The 22,337-nt window shown below is 39.7% G+C and overlaps 1 protein-coding gene across 3 annotated transcripts in view; it reads right to left on the bottom strand.

Annotated features, from left to right (window-relative positions):
* CDYL (chromodomain Y like) overlaps window positions 1–22,337 on the bottom strand; it is a 246,519-nt gene that overhangs the window by 177,716 nt on the left and 46,466 nt on the right. Inside the window, exon 1 of one of the 3 annotated variants that reach the window (XM_032341003.1) lies at window positions 10,015–10,461. The exons of the other annotated variants lie outside the window; for them this stretch is intronic. Within the exon in view, the coding sequence (XP_032196894.1) occupies window positions 10,015–10,038 (24 nt within the window). The 5' untranslated portion in view covers window positions 10,039–10,461. Of the gene's footprint in view, window positions 1–10,014; window positions 10,462–22,337 lie in introns of those variants that run through there. 3 annotated transcript variants of the gene reach the window in all.

Below are 22,337 nucleotides of genomic sequence, written 5' to 3'. Positions count from 1 at the left end.
AGGGACCCCACAAATGCTCTTATGACTGATCCCAAGGAACAGCACAATCATCATTTTAAGCAGAGAATCAGCAGATAGACTCGAGGTAAAAGCATCGAGTGCCTCTGTTCAGGACAATAAGCAATAAGACGACTTGAGGTGGGAAATGAGTATCTTTAAACTTCAGTGGTAAGAATTACTGAAATGAGATTAAAAAAAAATTTTTTTGATCACTCAAGTATTCTCATTTACAGGTCACCAAATCAGCTAACAATTCTTTGACCTGGCGTCATCACAGAAGACAGACAGTAAGCCCCTGCTCCTCACTGATGCCCAAACCCAGTGGGAGATGGAGAGCTGTCTGAAGACACTGACTCACCTTCCCAAAACACCAACCTGACCCGGGGCTTTATGGAGAAGTATGTACCAGCAAATACATTTAAAGACATTTAATTTCAAACCAAAACATCTTCTATGGCATATGCTGTTAACTTCACAAAGATTTAAGTAACGTAAGAATTCACAACCAGGCCAGGACCGCAGCAGGCCATTCATCCCCCAACTCCCACCTCCTGCTCTTCAGGAGTCTACGTGATCTCTTGCTTCTGCTGTGAGGAATACTTGGGTGGAATCTTTGGAAAATACACCATAAAGTGAATTTTGTCACTTATGTGCCAAAACCTGTTCAAAAAAATCATTTTTGACAGCTCTTTTCAAGATATGGCTTTCTTTTCATAAGCATGCCTTTCACATGCTCTGTGGGGCTAAGGAGCCCCTACCTTCCATGACCCAGAGGTGCCATCACTAGCTCATCTCAAGAGCAATTTTATTAATGTCAACCCACATGCCTTTGACAGCTCTCTTTCCCTTACCATGTAGCTGTTCCTAACATTAGAAGGAAGTCAGTGAAGTGCAGGCATATCATGCCCCAAATAAAGGAAAACAGTCTCGAAGAGAAACCGAGAGCTGTTCAATGTATATGGGGTGTGACCCCGTTCTACAAGCCAAGAAGACTTTTTATTTGGTCCAGGTTCTCACATATTCTAAAGAGCTGAGACACCCAAATTAGTTACATGTTAAAATAGGAAATGCTTCTGTATGCAACTCTGTGATGCCCTAAAATCCTAAACATACTACTGATGAAAAATGGGTACATTTTAACCACAGATATTCATTATCTCCAATCAACATCACTGGACTCTATCAACGAACACTAGGAAAATACCAACCTCTTAAAAACTTCACATTGCAGAACCCATTATAAATGAAAATAAGACAAAAAGCAAAGGCATTCCCTAAATATATTGTGGTTAACTTCTCCGACTGGAGGGTATTTTTAGACATCCCCCCAACACTCTTCACCAACAGCTAAACACAAATACTATGACAAACATTTCAAATGCTCTTTATAGGAATACAATCTTCTTCCAAATTATTTTAGAAATAATTTTCCTCCAAAACACCATGTAGGGTTTTTTTCAAACAAGATACCTAAATGCACAATTCATACACATATGGTATAATTTCTAACAACATAACTCCAGTCACTGTAATATTCGTATTTCAACTAAAAGTTGGCCATTTTTGCCTGCTCACCACATTCAAATCCTCAGATTAAGCACTGCAACAAACCAAAAAAATACCCAACCATTCCACGGGGAGAAAAAGATATACATGGTATTATTTAATACCTAGAGAAAGTAATACTTCAAGTGCAAATTAGTAATCAATAGTGCAAAAGAAACAGTGAAGTATTCACAGAGTTTGGAGGGGATGATTCCTACTAATTGTGAATTCTAATGAGGTCCCAAATTAGGACTGACACTGAGGCTAGCAAGCTAGGTGATCCATCTATTGGGAAAATGGCAGCACAAAGGTAGAAATGGATGGACTATGCAGGTGTGGACAAAGTAAGCCAACAACTATGGCTTTAGTAGCCCAGATTACATGAACAGGCCAAACTCAGGTAAAGAAAAGCTTGAGAAAATATGCTTAAACATCAAGGCTGACAGAAAAAAATGCTGAACATTCTGGCTTAGAAGCCTTAGTTTTATAACTATTATAGCATTTTCCACGATCAGTTCCATAGTATAAATCTAGTTTATACTATATTTCCATTTTCAATATCTTTAGGTAACTTCTCAGGTGTTGGCTCTAACCTTCTATCCCCATTTATGACACCACAAATTCAAAATCAGTAAGTTTTCTTCCAATACTGACAAAAAAGCAAAGAAGTTTATGAAAGGGCATTCTTACTAGAAAATAACGAGATCTTCATTAAAGTGTATTTCTTAATGCTTTACTGAGCTTGCAAGCAGCAAGGAAAGTATCTAAATGCCCCATAACTCTCCAAAACAACCATAAAGAATGATTCAATCATAAAAGTAAAGAAAGAAAACAAGCTACAGTTTTGGGGTGGAGGGAACCCCATAAAATGTAGAAAAAATGTAACTGTTGAGATTAAAAACTCAATGGGTGGGTTACATAGCAAATTGGGCACAGTTCATCAGTGAATTAGAAGTCAGATCCAAGGAAAAACCCAGAATACAAACAAAACTAAAATGAGAAGATGGAAATGAGAGGGTTCTTACCCTTCGATAGGGAGGAGAAAATGAGAAGACCTTATAAATAATTACTTGGTGAAATTCTTGAAGTGTATAAAAGAATAGCAGCATTTTATGACAAAATGGACAAACTTTGAGAACAAGGCAAGACTGACAAAAGAAGCACATTTATAAACCTTATTAATAGAAAGTCTCAACAGAGAGATACCATAATAAAAGTAGAGAACACCAAAGTCAAAGAGAGGATCCCAAAAGCAACCAGAGACAGAAGACAGATCTCCTGTAGAATTACTACACCTAAGCTGACAACAACCTCTTCCACCATAATGGGAAAGCCAGAACACAATAGATTAAGTATCTTCAAATGCTTAAAGAAATTAACCAATTAACTGGTTTCACTTGGAAAATTCTATTTTCCTAAAATGAAGGCAGAGACATGTCCATACAATGGGAGAAAAAAAAAAAAGAAAGAAATTTCCACCAATAGCCCTTCACTAAAGAACTCTCTAAAAAGTATACCCAAGAAAGGAATTCCAGAAGGAAGTTCTGAAGATCAAAGAAACTGGTCAAGATATGGGTAAATCTAAACAAATATTGTCTGTACACAATAATAATGTCCTATTGTGTAAGGCTTTTCCCACAGACAATAAACAACACTGGAAAATAACAGCATATAAGTAAGTTTGGGGAAGCTGGATCAGAATTAAAGGATTCTGAAGTCCTTATACTGTCAGAAATGAAGCTAAAATATTGCTTAACTTTCTTTGTAACTGAAATACAGTTGACATACAATGTGACATTAGTTTCAGGCATACAACATAGTGACTGGGCAAGTGTATTTATTATACTATGCTCACCCCAAGTGCAGCTACCATCTGTCACCATATAATCCCATTACAATACCACTGACTATATTCTCTATGCTGTATCTTTCAGCCCTGTGACTCATTCATTCCATAACTTGAAGCCTGTTACCTCCCATTCCCTTTTGGATTGACCTTAGACTTCATGCATGTATAATTTCGAGAAGAACCACTTAAAGAAATAGTGTACAACTTCCAAATCCAATCAGTGTAGTTTTAATACGATTCTTCTGTGGACTCTGGCTGAAGTCAAGCTGAGTTTGGCAAAAATAACGTCATAGTAATCAACGAAGGGCAGTGAAAGTCGAGTCTTAGCTCAAAGATCTCGAGAACAATTTTAATACTTGTTTTGGGTCACAGATCCCTTTGAGGAACAGATGAAAGCTACTGATCCTCTCCCTCAGAAAAACTCTTATACAGATTTGTACAAATTTTCATACAAATGGGAAAGACTTTTCCCAGACTCCCCACAGAACACAGATCCCCCAAAGCCTTGCATAGCTTAAAAGGCTAAAGAGAATTAAGTTTGTGTGGGAAACAGTAAACTTAGAAGTTCTCCTATCCAAGAGTTGAAACCACATATGCAAAGGAGGAACTAAGTGTAAAAGGAACAGCACAGGGTATAATTTCTGGGGGAGAGGGGGTTTCTGGAGGGAAAGGGTCACGAATGGAGAGTCATTCCTATAATTCATGCTTTCATTAAGGTGTAATTCAACAACTGTGCAACAATTGCAATATTTGAACTTTGGGAAATAATGATCAGCAAAAAAATTCCCAGTTTTTTTTTTTTTAAGATTTTATTTATTTGTTTGATAGAGAGAGATCAGTAGGCAGAGAGGCAGGCAGAAAGAGATGGAGAAGCAGTCTCCTTGCTTGCGGAGCAGAGAACCCGATGCGGGGCTTAATCCCAGGACCCTGAGATCATGACCTGAGCTGAAGGCAGAGGCTTTAACCCAAGGAGCCACCCAGGTGCCCCCCAAATTCCTAGTTTTAAAGAGTGTAAGCGTCAATCTTACAACCTGATGGACAAGTATGTCATACAATGAAGACACAAAATAGACATGAAAGCATCCTTAGCTAGCTACCTTGAGTTTTTAATACTCCCTTCCTGGAATGACTCAGTTAACAGCCAGCAACAAAGAGCCTGCAAAAAGGACTAGTCTGGTCCACCTGGAGTTCTTCTGCAAAGGCAGATCCTAACCCCTCCCCACCTCAACATGGAGTGTAGCCTCAGTGTCAGAAAACAAAGACCATTGCAATCCAAAGGCTCCTACATCCACTTGCATTCCATAAAGAAGCTTTTTGGAAACACAGATTCTGGTCTTCCATTCAAACATTGAAAACTACACTCTCAGAGTTTGGGCCCAAGAAACTGTATTTTAAAAGGACCCCAGATGATGCCGTTGCACCCAGAAACACAGAGCTTACTCACAAAAATTGGACTCATATTGGCTTTGTGCATCACAGATATTCAAAACTGTGAATCAGAATACTGCAAATAAAGTATTTCCTATACATCATGAAAATATCTTTGATGATTAAAAATCATTAGCATGGAGAAAAATTTAATGATTTTTAGATATTATAGAAAGACAGACTTATTCTAGTACGCAGGAATAGGATGTCTCCATGCTATTGCTTAGGCAAATAAATAATATTCTCAGCAATTCACATTCAAGATATTAATTTTCAAAATACAAATTTGACTTTACTGCCCCCCAATCAAATCCAGAAGTCAAACAACTCTCTTTTCTTTTTTTTATGTTGGTCAATATTTTCAGAGCCATGACACATACAACAGATGCGGGTTTATCTTGACCAACATCCATGGAAAGTCTCTTGATCTCTGTGAATTTCATTGCAATTACACAAGCAGATTTAATTTATAACTGTGCTTTTGGTCAATATACACAAGATTTGTGTGGTACATAGAAGACAGAGCAATGATATCCCAAAGCAATAAGACAAATTCAAAAGACTTACCTTTCCCCCAAATCCTGATTATCCTTCCAAACTAACCAATATTAAGACTTTTTTTTATAAGCCAGATACAATTTCATGCTTTAAAACTTACTTCCATTTTTGGTAGACAGGAATATGCATGTGTTAGATAATTTCCCAGAAAGCCGCGACTAGATCACTGAGATTTTACTAAAATTTAAATTAGCTATTATAATAGTTCTCAAGGGAAAAACCCCACATCCATCGAGAAAAAAAGAATTATTAAGATATACATATAAGGAGAATGTATCTCCATTCTACTACAGTGTGCATTCCTTATTCAGTCCCACATGAATGAAGTCTTATGGTGGTAACCTGACCAGAAGATAACGTCCTCCTGATCTACCGTGTTCTTTGGTGATATAATCAATTTACTTGATGCTTTGAAACCCCAAATATCAAACGAAAACAGGTTTGGTTTGAGGGTTTGAGAGTTGGGTAGGTTTTTTTCTTTCTTTAATTAATAATGGAAAAAGATGTGATGATGGGTGGCTCAGTCAGTTAAGCATCTGCCTTTAGCTCAGGTCATGATTTCAAGGTCCTGGGATAGAGTCCCACATTGGGCTCTCTGCTCAGTGGACAGTTGCCTCTCCCTCTGCTTCTCCTCCCTGCTTGTGCGCACACACTCCATCTCTCTCAAATAAATAAATAAAATCTTAAAAAAAAAAAAAAACAGAATGGAAGAATATAAAGATGTTTCCCAGAATAATATAATCATTTAACACTTGGGTATAGTACTTTATCAACTGGAAACTCCTTTTACATGCTAAGGTCATATAAGCTTCCCATCTTACTGAAGAGGAAGTTCAGGAAAGAGAATCTCTGAAGACACATAGCTATTTCCTTCATTACACAGCAGAAAAGAGTGGAACCCAGTCCAGAGCTGGGATTGGAGCTGGAAGGACTTTAATTATTTCACACTCCACTTCCATATGCCTCAACCTTAGTTCCTGAGTAGGTGGTCATCTAAAGCAGAGGTAAGGAAACAAAATCCAGCCCGTGGATTTTGTGGAACCCATGGGCTAAGAATGATTTTTACATTTTTTAAGTGATTGGAGGGGACAAGGAACAACAGGATTTTATGACATGTGAAAATTACATAAAATTCATATTTTACTGTCCATAACAGTCTTATTGGAAAATGGCACTCATTCGTTTAGGCACTATCTATGGTTACTTTTGCCTCACAACAGCAGAGCTGAGTAGTCACAACAAAGACTGCATGGTCTTCAGGGTCTAAAATATGAACTGCCTGGTCCTTCCCATAAAGTCTGGACCCCCGATCTACAGGACACTTATCTTTTTTTGAAAGTTATGAAGTACTCAGCAGAAGTAAAAAATCTGTCTTTCCTAACCCTAGCAGCTAGAGATACAGGGAGTAAATCCATTCTGTCTTCAACAGATGCTCTTCCAATTTTATAAGGCGGATGCTCCACCCTATCTTGTTCCCTTATTTTTTATTCACAAAATTACAATAACCACTTTAAATATTTGGAGCGTCTGGGTGGCTCAGTGGGTTAAAGCCTTTGCCTTCAGCTCAGGTCATGATCCCAGCATCCTGGGATCAAGCCCCTCTTTGGGCTCTCTGCTCGGCCGGGAGCCTGCTTCCCTTCCTCTCTCTCTGCCTGCCTCTCTGCCTGTCAAGTAAATTAAAAAAAAATTACTGAGGACCTATTACCACATAGTAGGCACCATGCTAAGTGCTGGAGATATCATTTCTTTTAAAATTTTTTAAATTTTTTATTAACATGTAATTATTATTAGCCCTAGGGGTACAGGTCTGTGAATCGCCAGATTTACACACTTCACAGCACTCACCATAGCACATACCCTCTCCAATGTCCATAACCCAACCACCCTCTCCCTCCCCCCACGCCCAGCAACCCTCAGTTTGTTTTGTGAGATTTGGAAATCTCATTTCTTTTAGGTGACAAAATACAGGCTTAGCAATCAGATAATTCACCCAGGTTCACACAGCTACAGCAAACCTGTGCTCTTACCATACCAGGTTATATCAAGAAGCAAGACTTTGAACTTCCTCCTTTGTCAATACATCCCTACAGAATTATAGATAACATGAAACTTCTGTTCTGATTTACATAGAACCAAACAAAACAAAGCAACTAATGTCCATAACCTTATTACTAAGGTACCTTAATGTCCTCCCAAATCTTGTCAAACAGCCTGTTAGGCTATAGTGTTTATTTACGATTGCATATCATTTCAGCCTCACAAGTAATATTGTCTCAATTAAAACAGTATAATTTTCTCTATTCTTAGAAACACAACCAGGCCTCAAGGAGACATGTTAGATCAGTTAAAATATGACAATAACCACCACTTACTGAGTGTTCACTAGGGAATTGTGGGGTATGAGTTAGATTTTTTTTTCATCTAAACTTCACTATTCTGTGAGGTAAGCATTGATCCCAATTTTGCAGATGAGGAAACTGAACTTTCAAGGTAATTTGCCCAAAGTCACAGGGTTGGAATTCAGCAACTAGGTTTTCTGACTCCAAATGCAGGCTCTCAACCACTACGCAGAACTTTCAATCATAATATAGTCATAGAGTCAGCGTTGCCTACATGTAAAGATTAAATTAGAGAACTTATCCTGAAGGATACTATCACATTATTTACTATCATTTCAACTATACTTCTCTAATTTATTTCAAAACTAACACAAAACCCAAAATTAGAAGGTCAATCGTGACAGAATAGCATTTCTTTTGATGTACTTAGTTCTTCCCCAATAAATGTCGAGGACATGAACCATCCTCATACTTCTTGCCTCCCTAGGGAATCACCCTAGAGCAGACATTCGATGAACATGCTGAATGACCACTAATTTTGAACATGTGACTTATACATGAAATTCTGCCAGGAAAGTAGTGACTGGAAAACCTAAACCTAAATCTAAACCAAATCTAAAAGAAGAAAAAAGAAAGAACTAAATTTAGTTCATAAAGCACTGGCAGTAAACCTACTGTCTTCAGGAACACTTTTAGACAAATAAGATACAACTTATGTATAAGGTGCTACCCTCACCCAAACACTAATGGAATGACCTAAGTGATCATGTATTTATAACCACAAAAATTAAGACTGAATAGTCAAACCTAAACTAGCAAAGAATAATCTAATGCAGAAACCAAAATCCCTCATCTGTATTTTCCCAACTGTTCATCAGCCTAAAAGACCTGCATTTATCTTAGGCTTTGCTTCTGGACCTTTCCCAGGCACATCACCTTCCTCCTAGAAGGGAAACTTCTTGAGGACAAAATCTGTTTCCCATTTACATATCCAAAATACCCAAGATAGTGTCTTAAATAAACTAGGGTGCAGCTAATGGTTGAAATGGCTGAAAAGAATAGAACGTTTTCAGTGCCAGCCAAGGTACACTGACCACATACAATGCAAGGGTAGGCAACAATTTTACCATTATTCTTACAAAAGCCAGCCTCCTCCCTAGAATCTCTGCAAACACTTGCTTTTAAAAAGCAACAAAAAGTTGCTAGAAGGCTATCACTGTCGAAAAGAGAGTGCCATTCTATGCCAATTGCAATAATGACACCTCAGAAGGTTCACCTGGTACGTACCAGGGGCTGACAAGGGCCATGGGGCTCTACTGGTTACAGACGCTTACTTAAGCCCCTAAACACCCAGGTCCCTAAACGCATCAAAAAGGTGAATCCAGAGAGTATCCCGAAGTTTAAGTCTCTTCCGAAGATTGTATTTATAAATATACATATATACATAAACATATATAAACAGAAAATCATGTATCCAAAAGAACCGAAAGCCTTCCAAGCTTCTGTACTCCCAAGGAAGTCTACTTTGAAATACGTCAAGAAGTTACACCGAGGCATACAAAAATATGGCTAAAGATCCAAACAGAGAACTCCAAAACTCGAAGTTGAAGCTGGCAAATCCATCGTTCGTAACTTATAGCTCTGATTGTGCCCTTTCTTACTTGCAACGCTGCGGCGCAAATGAATGACGGTGTATCAGCGTTAAATTTAAATTTCCTGGCTCTGGCCACAATGCTAACCTAATTAAAGCATGTGGTCAACGTTTAGCATTTTCGGTGCGTTATTTTGCATCGCTTTGACTAGGGACAGAGTCCAGACAGTTGCACTCTTCCTCTCGGCCCCCGACTCCCCAAACCGGAGGTAAAACCCTCTCCAAAATGCTTTATTAAATGGACAGGAAAAACACCCCCGCACCGCCTACAGACCCCGCCAAGCGGTAACAGGGGCTTCACACCCATTGCCCTCGCCAAGAACACTTTGAGCTCAGTCTGAGCAAGTCACTGGTGTCAGCGCTACTTCCCCACGACCGGAGCCCCCCCAGGCGCCCGACAACTCCGGGGAGCACCCCCCCCCACCGCCCGCCGGGCCCCTCGGAGCAGCGTGGCTCCGGCTCCCCTCGCACACATTTCCCGTCCAGCAAACTGCGGCCGCGGAGGGGGAGGGGGCGAGGCGGGCGCCCGCGGAGGAGCCGGGCCGTCGGGCTGGACGCCGCCGGGCCGGGGCCGGGGCCGGGGAAGGGCGGCGCGGGGCGGCGGGGGGGGCGGCCCGAGGGTCCGGGAGGGGGAGGGGAGGTACCTCGTACAGCTCCTCGGAAGCCATGGTGGGCGGCGGAGTTGCGGGCGGGCGGGAGGGGCAGGGTCGGGGCGAGGCGCCGCCGCCGCCGGGCGGCCGACACTTTGTTTCAGTTGGGTCCCTGCGTGGCCTGCGCTTCCTGCTCCCGCTCCCGCTCCCGGCGCCAGGAGCTCAGCACGGACGAGCCTCTCACACTCACTGCCAGTGCGGGCCGGCGGCGGCGGCGGCGGGGTTGTGCGCAGGAGCAGCTGCGCAACGCGCCCTCCGCGCCCCGCGCTCACTCCCCGGCGGGCCGGCTCGGGCTCGGGCTCATCGCGCCCCGCCGCGGGGCCGGGCCGGGCTGGGGCGGGCGCGGCGGCGGTGCACGGCAGCGCGGCTGGCTCCGTGGCTCCCCCTCTCCGGTGTAGTGCAAAAAGCTTCCTACTTGCGACCAAAAAACCTGCCCCGGCTACTGAGCATGCCCAGTGCGGCCGCCCGGGCCCGGCGGAGCCGCGCTCCCGCGCTCCGGGTTTTCGGACCGCCCGCGCGGGAGGGGCGGGGAGGCAGGCGGGGCGGGGCGGCGGAGGGGAGCAGTGGGCTCCGCTCCGGGCCGAGGCGGGCGGGTGGCCGCCGAGAGCTAGCCGGCAGGAAGGGGAGGAGCCAGGGAGCGGTGGGCGGGGCAGAGGCGAGGCGTGGGCGGGGCCACGGGAGCGGTGGGCGGAGCCCCGACTTTAGCAAGTCCCCTCCCGGGGGTCGGACCCGGCGGCCGCGCTGCCAGTCTGCCCGCGTGGACGTGGGTGCCGGGATCCGGGACGGGCGGGACTGGGGGTCGCCTCGAAGGTCGAGACGGACGGCGGCGGTGCCCACTGGGGCAGGGACTGGCGGGCTCGAAGTTGGGCAGGGGGCCGTGGGAGCGAGCTGCCCGCGTCGAAGCCCACCGCCCCGACGGCAGCGGCCGAGCCGCCAAATGCGCGGCTTCCCTCCGGGGGATCGATGAACTCCCGCCTCCGTGCGTGCCCGCCGAGGACGCCCGTCCCGGGCCAGGCCAGCCCGCAGAAGGCGGGCAGCGTGGCCAGGTGGAACCCCCCCCTCCCCGCCCTAACACGTGCCCGCCTCCCCCGCGGCAGCCGCCAAGACCCGGAGCCCGAACGACCCGCCCCGCCGGGTGGCCCGGAGCGCTCCGGGCAGGCTCGCTGGGCTGCAGGCCGGGGGTGGGAGCCGGGGGCGGGAGCCCGGCGCAGTCGAGGGCGGCGCGAGGGCGCGGCTGCCTCCACTCTGCCCGCAGCTTCCCCCACGCCAGGCCTCCCTGTTCCTCTTGGAGCGTCCGAGGAGCTGGGAGGAGGGGCCAGAATCTGGGCTCCGGGAGATCTGGGTTCTAATAGAACGAAGCTGTCAGTGGTGGTTCTCCTTGAGGCGGGGGGCGGGAGGGAGAACGATGTGGACAACTAGAAAGACAGGCCCTTGGGTCAGAACAGCGAAGGGCTGGCCCTTCCTCCACTTAGTAGGAGAGATGGGCAAGTGGGGACTGTCCGCATGGCTAGCTCCCGGGGCACACCTGCCAGGCGACCGGTCGTTTCCCTGTCGTGCGGAATGAGGAAGGGGCTTCCTGGCCTGACTCCCTCAAAGAGCCGGCAACACCAAACCGTCCTCCCGAACTTCTCCACGGGACACTACAGAGACACCGTTTCACATTCTTTCCTCCCTACACCTGGAAGCCACCTCCAGAGCCTACATTTTCACCAAAGGGTCCTCTCCCGACACTGTGTTCCTGGTGCTCTATCTAGCGCTGGTTCCTAACCGACCTTCCACTCACCGCGCTCCTCCCACCACTTTTTAAAATTAAAGCCCAATTCGATTGGGCCCGAAACATACAGTTTAACAACCACCGGGCTTTTCACAGACTCCGCTGAGTTTCCTGCCTTCCCCACTCCCGGGAACTAGCACAGCGCTTGCCCTTAAGTCACTTGAAGTCGAGTCACCCTTCTCTTCTCGCCAGAGCCTCTACCAGCAATTCCGTGGGCCCCGAACGCTCCCTTTCAACCTAAAACTCCAGCTCCGACGTCACCTCAAAACATAGATAGCCTTCTGACCTCCAGGGCAAAAAAATCAGTTACTCCCTCTCCAGGGGCTCCCGAAGCCCTCAGGCGTGCCCCCCCTCCCCGCACTAGTGTTTTAACTGTTTTGTCCTCTCTTCTCTCCCACCCCAATATCTAGACTATGACCTTCTCCCAAATCTCATCTGAAAATTTTACTCTCCAACCCTGGCACCATTCTCTACATACAAAATAAGTTTTTATTCAATGAGTTGGAATTCCAATGTTCACAAGAAACTCTGACACCCACACATCCAATTTCCATTATCAAATGCTTTGATAACAGAATCACAAATTAATGGCCCACCTCCTCTACTTAGTAAGCAGCTCTCAAACTCTGACCCTTTCCCTGACGGCCCAAATTCTCTCTCTCTCTCTCTTCCAAATATTTGCTCCTCTTCCTCTCCTTAACATTTCCATTATTTGCTGCATTCAAGTATTGTCTCTCTGGCCACACAAATTCATTAATGAAAGTCGTAAACTCCCTGAAGGCAAGGACTAGGACTTTATGTGTAATCTGTGATGTCTCAAAGCAATTAGCTCACCTACCTACCGCCAAGTGTCCAGATACTTGGAGGAGATGGTTAAAAATCACACAAGTGTAAGAAAATATAAATAAAAAAGGGATCCTCGATACAAAAGGAACAGATGCATCTCACATATAAGCAATGGTATGATACAAATAAACATCCAAATTTCTCAGGGCCACCACCCTAATTACTGCCACCACCAGAACGAAGTTTGTTAAGCATTCACAAGTTGCTCCGGCTAAAGTCTCCGATACTACGACTGTTACCCAGGCGAAGGGAAGAAGAAGTAAGGATAGAAAGACATCCACAACAACCATACACAGATATGGAGCTAGTACATTTAGCATATACATACAACCCTAGTGCTAAGGGGACCCGTCAAAGTGGAGAAATAGAGGGGGAGGGGAATTACAGATTTTAAAAAGGTAACTCCAGAAAGCCACTTTACAGGGACCTTTAATCCTGGTGACCTGGATTATTTATGCTGTTACGATTAGTCATCAATATTAAAAGAATAACCACTGGGTAGAGATCGCCTCCATAACTAAGCGAGAGTAAGCCATTCTCCAAAACTCAGCTCCAGCCACCTCTCTCCGCCAACGATTATAGTTGCTTTCCATCGTAATTAATAACATTGGCAAAGGGAACCAGTAGTAAGATATCCAAACCAGTGACTGAGAACTTGAGCAAGTTTTCAACTGTCCACTTTGCTCCTTCTCATCTGCCCTCCACACAAAACACCCACCACTTTACTGAATACTATTTCCTTATGTATATATTTTGCCTCAATTAGTTCAAATTGTCTTACTTTTAGGCAAATTTTGCTTTCTTCTATCATTTTTTTCAAATAATCAACATTTATCAGTGCTCATAACAGAAGTAAATACATCCAAGACCATATAATGGCTTTGCATTTATACCACCCTTTATGAAATAGTGAAATCTTACAGTAGTTACCATGACCACGTGTGTGGGTGCTGTGAAAGTACTTTCTCAGTGAATTGAGAATAAAAGTGAAATCACATCCCCAAAACACATCAAAGAAGATATCTGCATTGTACCAAAAATACATGCAGCACAATAGTATGTACTAGTACAATATATAAATCTTAAGGATGATAGATGTGGTCAACAACTGAGATGACATACACAATGTGATTAAAAATACACATCTACCAGCAATAAGCTTCAACTCTTACCTGACTCGAGCCAGTGGTGGAGACCAACACAAGCCAGTTTACTCCTTTTCCAAATTTATCTGAACAATTCGTAATAGACTATCAGAGCCATTCAACCGAAGACTCTTCACCTCCAGAGTCGAAGCCATTTTCCATCTCAGCTCAACAATGACTAATCTCAAATTAGAGGGTCTCCTCCTTTCCCATTCAACCAGCCAACCAGTCACTTCTTCCATTCTCCTAAGGATCTGCATTTCATCTACATTTGAATTCCAAGGCTCCCAAGATGGGGTGGGGGAAGGGGCTGGAAAGACAAAAGAAGCCCAAATCTAGCAGTTACTACTCTCAGCCAAAGGTTAGGTTGGTGGACGTGAAAAGCTGCTGATAATGATTCCCTTCATTAGTTTTGCACCCCAAAAGCATAATCTATCTTGGCTACCTATTCCCAAACCCCAAATTTAACTGCGGTTTTTATGAAGAAGTGACCTATGTTTGTTTGTGCACCCTGAAGACAAAGAGAAATTAAATACCCTTCTTATTATAGAACATTCACTCGACAAAACATGGAGAAATTCCAATCTCAATCATCTACTCAAAAGAAAGTAAGAAATTTCAAGCCTAAGAAGCAAAAGAGAGAAACATGGAGAACGGTCATAAGATGAATTCAGATGCTAGGATCTTTACTGATCTTGGAGCCAACCAGTTCTTCCTTCCCCTGAAACTTAGTTTGGATAGCAGCGCCCTTTTTCTTTTCTGGACAATCAATAATCTCTGATTCCTGGTTTTAGCTCCTGCTTCCTCCCTTGGCCAAAGAGCCCAATGTCCCCATTTCAAATGGTAGCTGCTCCCTCCCGCATCCGTCTGGGTCCCAGGTATTACTCTCTCTGGTATGTAATCCAACTGCCATACTGCTGTTTCCTGGCCCAATGCCACCATTTCTTTAAAATCTGCCCTAGCGATATCAATCTCAAGACTTCTTCACATTTGATTCTATCAATTTCCTTTTAGGCTGAGGTTCCACCATTACCCAAACCTCATCAATTCACAGTTAAGTGTTATTTTCTTTCTCAACTAGATTTAGGGTTTAATTGCTGTGCCTCTTTTTTTTTTTTTAAAGATTTTATTTATTTGAGATTTTATTTATTTATTTGGGGAGGAGAGAGAAAGAGCACAAGCGAGGTGGAGGGGCAGAGGGAGAAGGAGAAGCAGGCTCCCGCTGAGCCAGGGAGCCTAAGGAGGGGCTTGATCCCAGTATAATGGGATCATGACCGGAGCCAAATGCAGATGCTTACCCAACAGAGCCACCCAGGCACCCCATTGCTGTTTCTTTTTCTATTCAGCTAATGATGATTCTACCAAAAGAATCTTGTAGTATGTATTTGTTGCACCTTTTTTTGATTGAAGCAATCAAGATTGAGAAAGTTTTCATTTATTACATTATACATTACCCCACCCTCTGGAAAAAGAAAATAACCAAAAGTCATAGAGACGAAACTACCTTGAGGTACTAGCATGACATTCTGGTTGACTTTTTACCACAGCAGTGACTAATTCATTTTGGGTTCTTCAAAAAAGCATCAAGTATAAATGTCCCTTGAATGATTTTGATGGATAATTATGTTTGTCACTCAAGTGAGACCATCCCAGTAAACTCATTACCTTCTGGCCTTTTCTAGAGAGAGACATTATCAATAAGAGAGAGCTGGAGGAGCTGAGTGTAGACATTCTAGCTCAAGGAAAATAGAAACAACCAGGCCCATCAAAATCAGTAAAACCCAGAATTAGACCAGGACCAGAACAGGTGGAGGTTGACTCTAAAACAGAGATAAGAGATTCAAAATGAACTAGAAAGTAAAGCTGGGACCACACAAGCATATGGAACCATGTATTGGTGCTTGATTTTTTTCAATCACTAGTATTGTGTAGTACAAAGGTTTTCAAATAGTGGTCCCCAGACCAGCGGCAACAGACTCACTCTCCATTTGTTAGAAGTACAAATTCTCTACCCACCTACTGGCACCTGGAAATCCATGTAGGTGACTTTGATGCACGCTAAAGTTTGAGAAGCTGTGGTTTAGAACAGTTTTGTTTGTTTCTTTGTTGTTACTGTTTTTGTCAAGCTACAGATTTCAAACCATTAGTGGATCTTTAAATCTTTTTGGAAGATCTTGAATAGCATTTTTTTAAATGAGACAAAATGGAATGGATAGAATGGGATGGACTTGGAAAGAGAATCAGAATGGATTCATTACCCTACTAGGGTGACTATTGTTTCCATTATATACACACACATATTTATATATATACATATACATATAATGTATATATAACAACACATGCATACACATACACACATATACATGCATATTATTACATACTAATTCATAATGTAAAATGTTTCTTACATTTTCATCCAGATCGAAAACTTTGAAAACCAGTGTTTGGGATATGAGTAACAAATCCCTGCATGGTTGGATTGCTAATTATGTATGAATGGTATTGCCAAAGTGCTCTAAAACCATTTTCTTATGTGGTTTAATGATCCTTTTTTTGTAGTACAAATTATTTCTCCATAAATACAACGAAGGTGTTTGGACCGGTTCTTTCTGAATTATCACATATTCTCGAGTAATATATCTTGAACTAATGAGGATTTATAGTATGTATTTTAAGTGTCTTCTTTCCAAAGACTATGAACGGATTTCCAAAGACTATTGCTAACAGACTGGGCAAAATGAATGCAGTTTAATTTGGTCAATAGCAACATTTAAAAAAAATAAACACAAACAAGAAAGCTGGGAACTGTTATAAACACTTTACAAATGTTAAACTTTTTAATTTAACAAGCACCTAATGAAAATTATAGCTAATTTGCAAAGAACCCTAAGCAAGCACATCCGTTCATGATACACTTCTGGGAATAGTCACTAATATTGACCTAATTCCTAGTAAGTGGGCAAACTGAAATTTATACTCAGGCCCAGGTGACTCTCAGGCCTGAGCTTTAAACCATTAAGTTGATGTCATTCATTCACCCAATAACTATTTATCAACCACTTATTGCATGCCAGGCCCCTTGCTAACCAAACTAAAATACAATCATTCCTTCTCTTAGGCAGCTAATAATCTACCGGGATGGACAGACATTAAATTGTCAGGTAAAAAGTGTCAATTATAAATCAAGAAAAATTTCAGGAGCTGTGAACACATATGACCTGGCAATGAGTTTTTTCTGCTGCTTCCCCAAAGACAGTGTCCATCACCCCTTGGGTACTCTAGACATAATTGCATACCAGCAAGTAGGATCACTGAAAAATTATTGTCAAATAATTTGATAGCTTAAAAAAAAGCATCTAAGTAGCCATCATAGGAGAATCAACATCTCAACTTCCATTTAATTGCTTTACAATTTAGCATTTAAAAAAATGAAGTGTTTATAAACTTTCTAAATGACGTAAGAGAATACAGCAAAAGCCTGTGTATCTATCTACTCCCCAGCTTAAGAATAATATTTCTATATTCTAGCCAATACTTGGTAGACTTTTGAATAATTTATGGAAGGTACAGAGTATACTATATTCCATTCAGTATTTTGGGTTTATTTCATTGTTATTTTTGTAAACTTTTTTAAATAAGTGATTTAGATTTATAGAAAAATTGCAAAGGTAGCATAGAAATTTCCCATACATTCCACACTGTTTCCACTGCTATTAATATCTTACATTAGTATGATACCTTTATCACAATTCATGACGACAATACTGATATGTTACTATCAGCTAAAGTCCTTACTTTATTCAGATTTCCATATTTTTTACCTGATGTCTGTTTCCTGTTCCAGGATCTCATTCAGGACACACTTTTACATTTAGTGATTATATCTCCTTAGGTTTCTCAGATTTTCCTTGTTTTTGATGACTTTGACATGTACTGATTGAATATTTTCTAGAGGGACCATCAACTGGGTTTGTCTGATTTTTTCCTTGACTGGGGTTAGATGTTTTGAGAGGAAGACCATGGAAGTAAAATGCCTTCCTCATCACATCAGATCAAAGGTATGTACTATCAACATGACTTATCACTGTTGACGTTGACCTTCTTTGCCTGGCTAAAGTAGTGGTTGGCAGGTTTCTCCACTATAGAGTTGCTTTCTCCCCACCCCCTTTCTACTCTATACTGTTTGGGAGGGAGTTATAATGGAAAACCCACATTAAGTAATGAGGAGCTATCCTTTTCCACGTCTTTGAGGGCAGAGTATCTACAAAAATTACTTGGAATTCTGTCGAGGAGATTTGTCAATTTGTTAATTTATTTAATCACTTCTATTAATATGGACTCATGGAAATTTATTTTATAATTAGGATTACAAATCATACTTCTCTATTTCTTGTGTTACTTTAATTGGTCTAACTTTGGCCAGTAGGAGCGCTTTCAGTTGGCTCCTGAACCCTAATGATGGTTGGAGTATGTAAATATGTGTACGTGACCAATTCCTTACTTTCTGACATTATTAGATGCTCCACACTCATTGTGTATATTTTCTGCCTCAGTTCTAAAATAGCCATTTCTCCAAGTAGTTCTGGTTCCTTTTACTAAAGAATCATCTTAGAAAGCAAGATGTGGTAATAATGTGCTGATTGCTACTGTGGTATCTTTGGGTTTTGATTAGGTTATACCTAAACTAGTGAGGTAAATTCTGAACAAAGAACCAGTTAAGAGAATGGTAGAGATGGTCCCAGCCTGGGATAAGAGCCTTTGGAAGGGCCCAGATGTATAAGGAGCCTGTCTTTGAGAATCTGAAGAAAGCTGGTGGGGCTGGAATGCAGAGAAGAGGAGGAAGGACAAAATATTATTAAGAGGCAGGTGACTTTTGTTGGTCATGACAATGTCCTTGGTGTCTTAAGCAATAATCTAATCAGTATTTTTAAAAAGCACAGCACTATGAAGAACAAGTGGCTGGGCTAGAGTTGTGAGGGAGCTTTTACATAATTGCATTAATTTTGATATTCTTTTTAATGATATAAAATTATTTCAAGATAAATTTCTCATGAGTGCTTTGCTGATGCCAAACACATATTCAGCATGCCCATGAGATTGTGGACCACCTTTATCACCAATTCAACATTAAATAGAAATGGCGATCGTGGATGTTTTTTCCTAATTTTTATTACAAATGGGAAGTTTTTATCATTAGAAATGATGACTGCTAAGGTGATTTTGTATTCATATTTAATCAAATCAAAGAAGTTCCTTTCTAATACTAATTTTCAAAAAGTTTCATTAAATCATGAATGGATATTGAATTTTGTCATCTATTGAATTGATCATAAGATTTTATTCCTTAATTTTGTAAAGATGTTGACATATTATTTTTAATTTTAAATCAGTTTTCCTTTTCTGGAATAAGCTACATTTGGTTTTGATGCATTATCCTTTTTATAATTTGCTCAATTTGTTATGCTAATAATGTGTTTAGGATTTTGAATCTACATTTATGAGAAAGGTTTGGCCTAAAATTTTCCTTTCTTATGTTCTTGTGGGTTTTGATATCAAGTTGTACATGTCTCATAGGAGGAATTGGTATATATTTCCTCTTTCAATTTTTAGTTTATGTGTGAATGCAATTATTTCTTCCTTTACTATCTGTATGTATTTGCTTGTAAAACCATCTGGTCCTGGGGCATTCTTGTTGGAAAGCTTTAAGTTATAGATTCAATTTTTTTCTTTTTTTAATTGAATCATAATTAACATACATTGTTATATTAGTTTCAGGTGTACAATATAATAATTCAACAATTCTATACATCACTCAGTGCTTATCACAATAAATCTACTCTTTTTTAAAATTTTATGTTGGTCATTGTACAGTACATCATTAAATAATAAACCTAGTCTTTAATTCTGAGAATTAAATCTATAGATTCAAGTTTTTAATGAACAAATACTCAGGTTTCATTCTATGCCAATTTATCCACTTTATCTAAATTTCCAAACCAAGTGGCATAAAATTGCTCAGAAATTCTAATATGGGTAGGGTCTGTAGTAATGTCTCGTTTCCATTTTTCAAATTATGTGTGACTTCCCTCCTTTTATTTTATCAGTCTTGCCAGAGCTGTATTAGTCTATCAGTCTTGAAAATACCAATTTTGGACATTTTGATTCTCTGTTTTGGAAGTGTCTATTCTATTTGATTATGCTCCTACCTACCATTATTATTTATTTTTTACTTTGGGTTTTATATATTGTTATTTTTCTTATTTCTTTAAATGACTTTATTGACTTTGTCTTTCTTTTCAAATTCATGTGTATAAATCTATAAATTACTAATTATTAGTTATAATTATAATTAATTATAAATTTTCTAAGTCCCACAAGTCTTGATATTTTACATTTTCATTATCATTTCTTCAAAATATATTTCCATTTCCATCGTGATTTCTTCTACCACCTGTGGATTGTTAGAAGTGTGTTTCTTAAAAAAAAAAAGTGTGTTTCTTTTATCTCAAAATTTTGGGATTTTTCTCATTATTCTTTGTCATTTGATTTCTGACTTAATTGCAATATAATCAAAGAACATGATCTGTAGAACTTCAGTCCTTTGAAATTTGTTGAGACTTACTTTATGTCCCAAATATCCTAATTTTCTATATGGTACTTCAAAAGACTATATTTTGCAGTTGTTAAATGCAGTGTTATTTATATGTATAACTTATGTAATTTATTATATGTTATACAATGATCTATAAATTATATGTTATATTATTTATATAATATTATAAATATATTATATATGACAGTAATATAGTATTGTATAGTATAAATAATAGTAACATAGTAATAATAATATCTTTATATATAGATATATGTTACAATATACTTTTGTATATGGAGATATACCTATATATATCTCAGTTTACTATTTATCCTGTTCGGCTATTTATGTTGTTCAAATCCTCTACCAGTTACTGGAACAGATGTGTTCAAAACTTCCAATATAATTGTGAATTTGTCTATGTCTCTTTAGTTCCATTAGTTTTTGCTTTACACATTTTGAAGCTATTTATTAGGTATATACAAGTTTAAATTTCCTAATTTAAATGCTAAATGAAGCATCTTGTCATTATAAAGATATAAATAATACTTTAGTATCATTAATACCAGTGTATTAATAGGCAATATACTGTATATTATCAATATATTAGTATTATATTCTTAAAATTTATATACTATTTTAGTGTATTAAATGAAGCATCTTGTCATAAAGATACAAATAATACTTTAGTATTATTAATACCAGTGTATTAATAAATAATATATGAGTATATTATCAATATACTAGTATTATAGTCATGAAATTGATATGCTAGTATTAGTACATTAAAAGTAGTATGTATTAGTTGTGCATATATGCAATAATGTATTAATATATTAATACTAATATATCAATTTTATTACTATAATACTAATATATCGATAATATACTAGCATATCAATTAATGCTAGTATTATTAACACTAGTAGACTTTGTCTACTTTGATATTAAGATATTTGTAAACAAATTTCTTTTGATTTGTGTTAAATGATAAATCTTTTTGCATCTTTGTGTTTTTAAAGTTTCTGGATAATTACATTTTTCATATGTCTCATATAAGCAGCAATTTTTTTAAGTCCAGTATCATGATCTTTGTCTTTTAATTGAAGTACAGTCAACTTACATTTAAGGTAATTACTGATATGTGTAGTAATGTTATTATACTATCATATTACTCAGTATTTTCTATTCATTTTGCTCATTCTATATTTCTTTTTTCATTGTCATCAATTTGTTTCAGATTGACTGAGAACTTTGAAAAAAATATTCTGTCATTTTTTCATTATCTTGGAAGTCATGTGTTCTTTTACAATATATATAATCATAACCCTAGAAATTATACTATTCATCTTTCATCTATTTAACTAAGTGTAATATCAATACCTTTATCTTTTTTCTGAATGACACAATAACCTAAAAATACTTTACACCCTTTATTCAATATCCTACTGACCCATGTCTTATCTTAATTGTAGTTTTGTATTTTAATTCTCTATTTCAAAGGCCTAAAGTCACTATAATTATTGGTTTATATAGCCAATATTTATTTAAATTCACACACATATTTAACCATTTTTATTGCTGCTCTTTGTCTTTTTTTTAACTCTAGTTCCAATCTTCTATATGGAATCATTTTCCTTCTGCTTAGAGAACTAATGTTTTCCTCCTTGCAGATTGTTGGTGACGAATTCTCTCATTTTTGTTGTCTGAAAATGTCTATTTTACCTTTTTATGGAAGGCTATGTCACTTGGTATAGAATTCCAGTTTGGAAATTTATTTTTTATATAAAATCATCAAGATTTTTTTCTTCCAGTTTAAGATATAATTGACATTGCGTAAGTTTATGGTATGTAACATGATGACCTGATACGTTTATGTTGCAAAATGATTACTACCATAAAGTTAGTTAACCACCTCACATAAATACAATGTTTTCATGATGAGAATATTTAA

The sequence above is a fragment of the Mustela erminea genome, chromosome 4, assembly GCF_009829155.1.
Source record: "Mustela erminea isolate mMusErm1 chromosome 4, mMusErm1.Pri, whole genome shotgun sequence".
In the NCBI taxonomy this organism is placed as follows: Eukaryota; Metazoa; Chordata; class Mammalia; order Carnivora; family Mustelidae; genus Mustela; species Mustela erminea.
The sequence above is the reverse complement of the archived record's forward strand: the minus strand, read 5'-3'. Positions and strand labels throughout refer to the sequence as shown.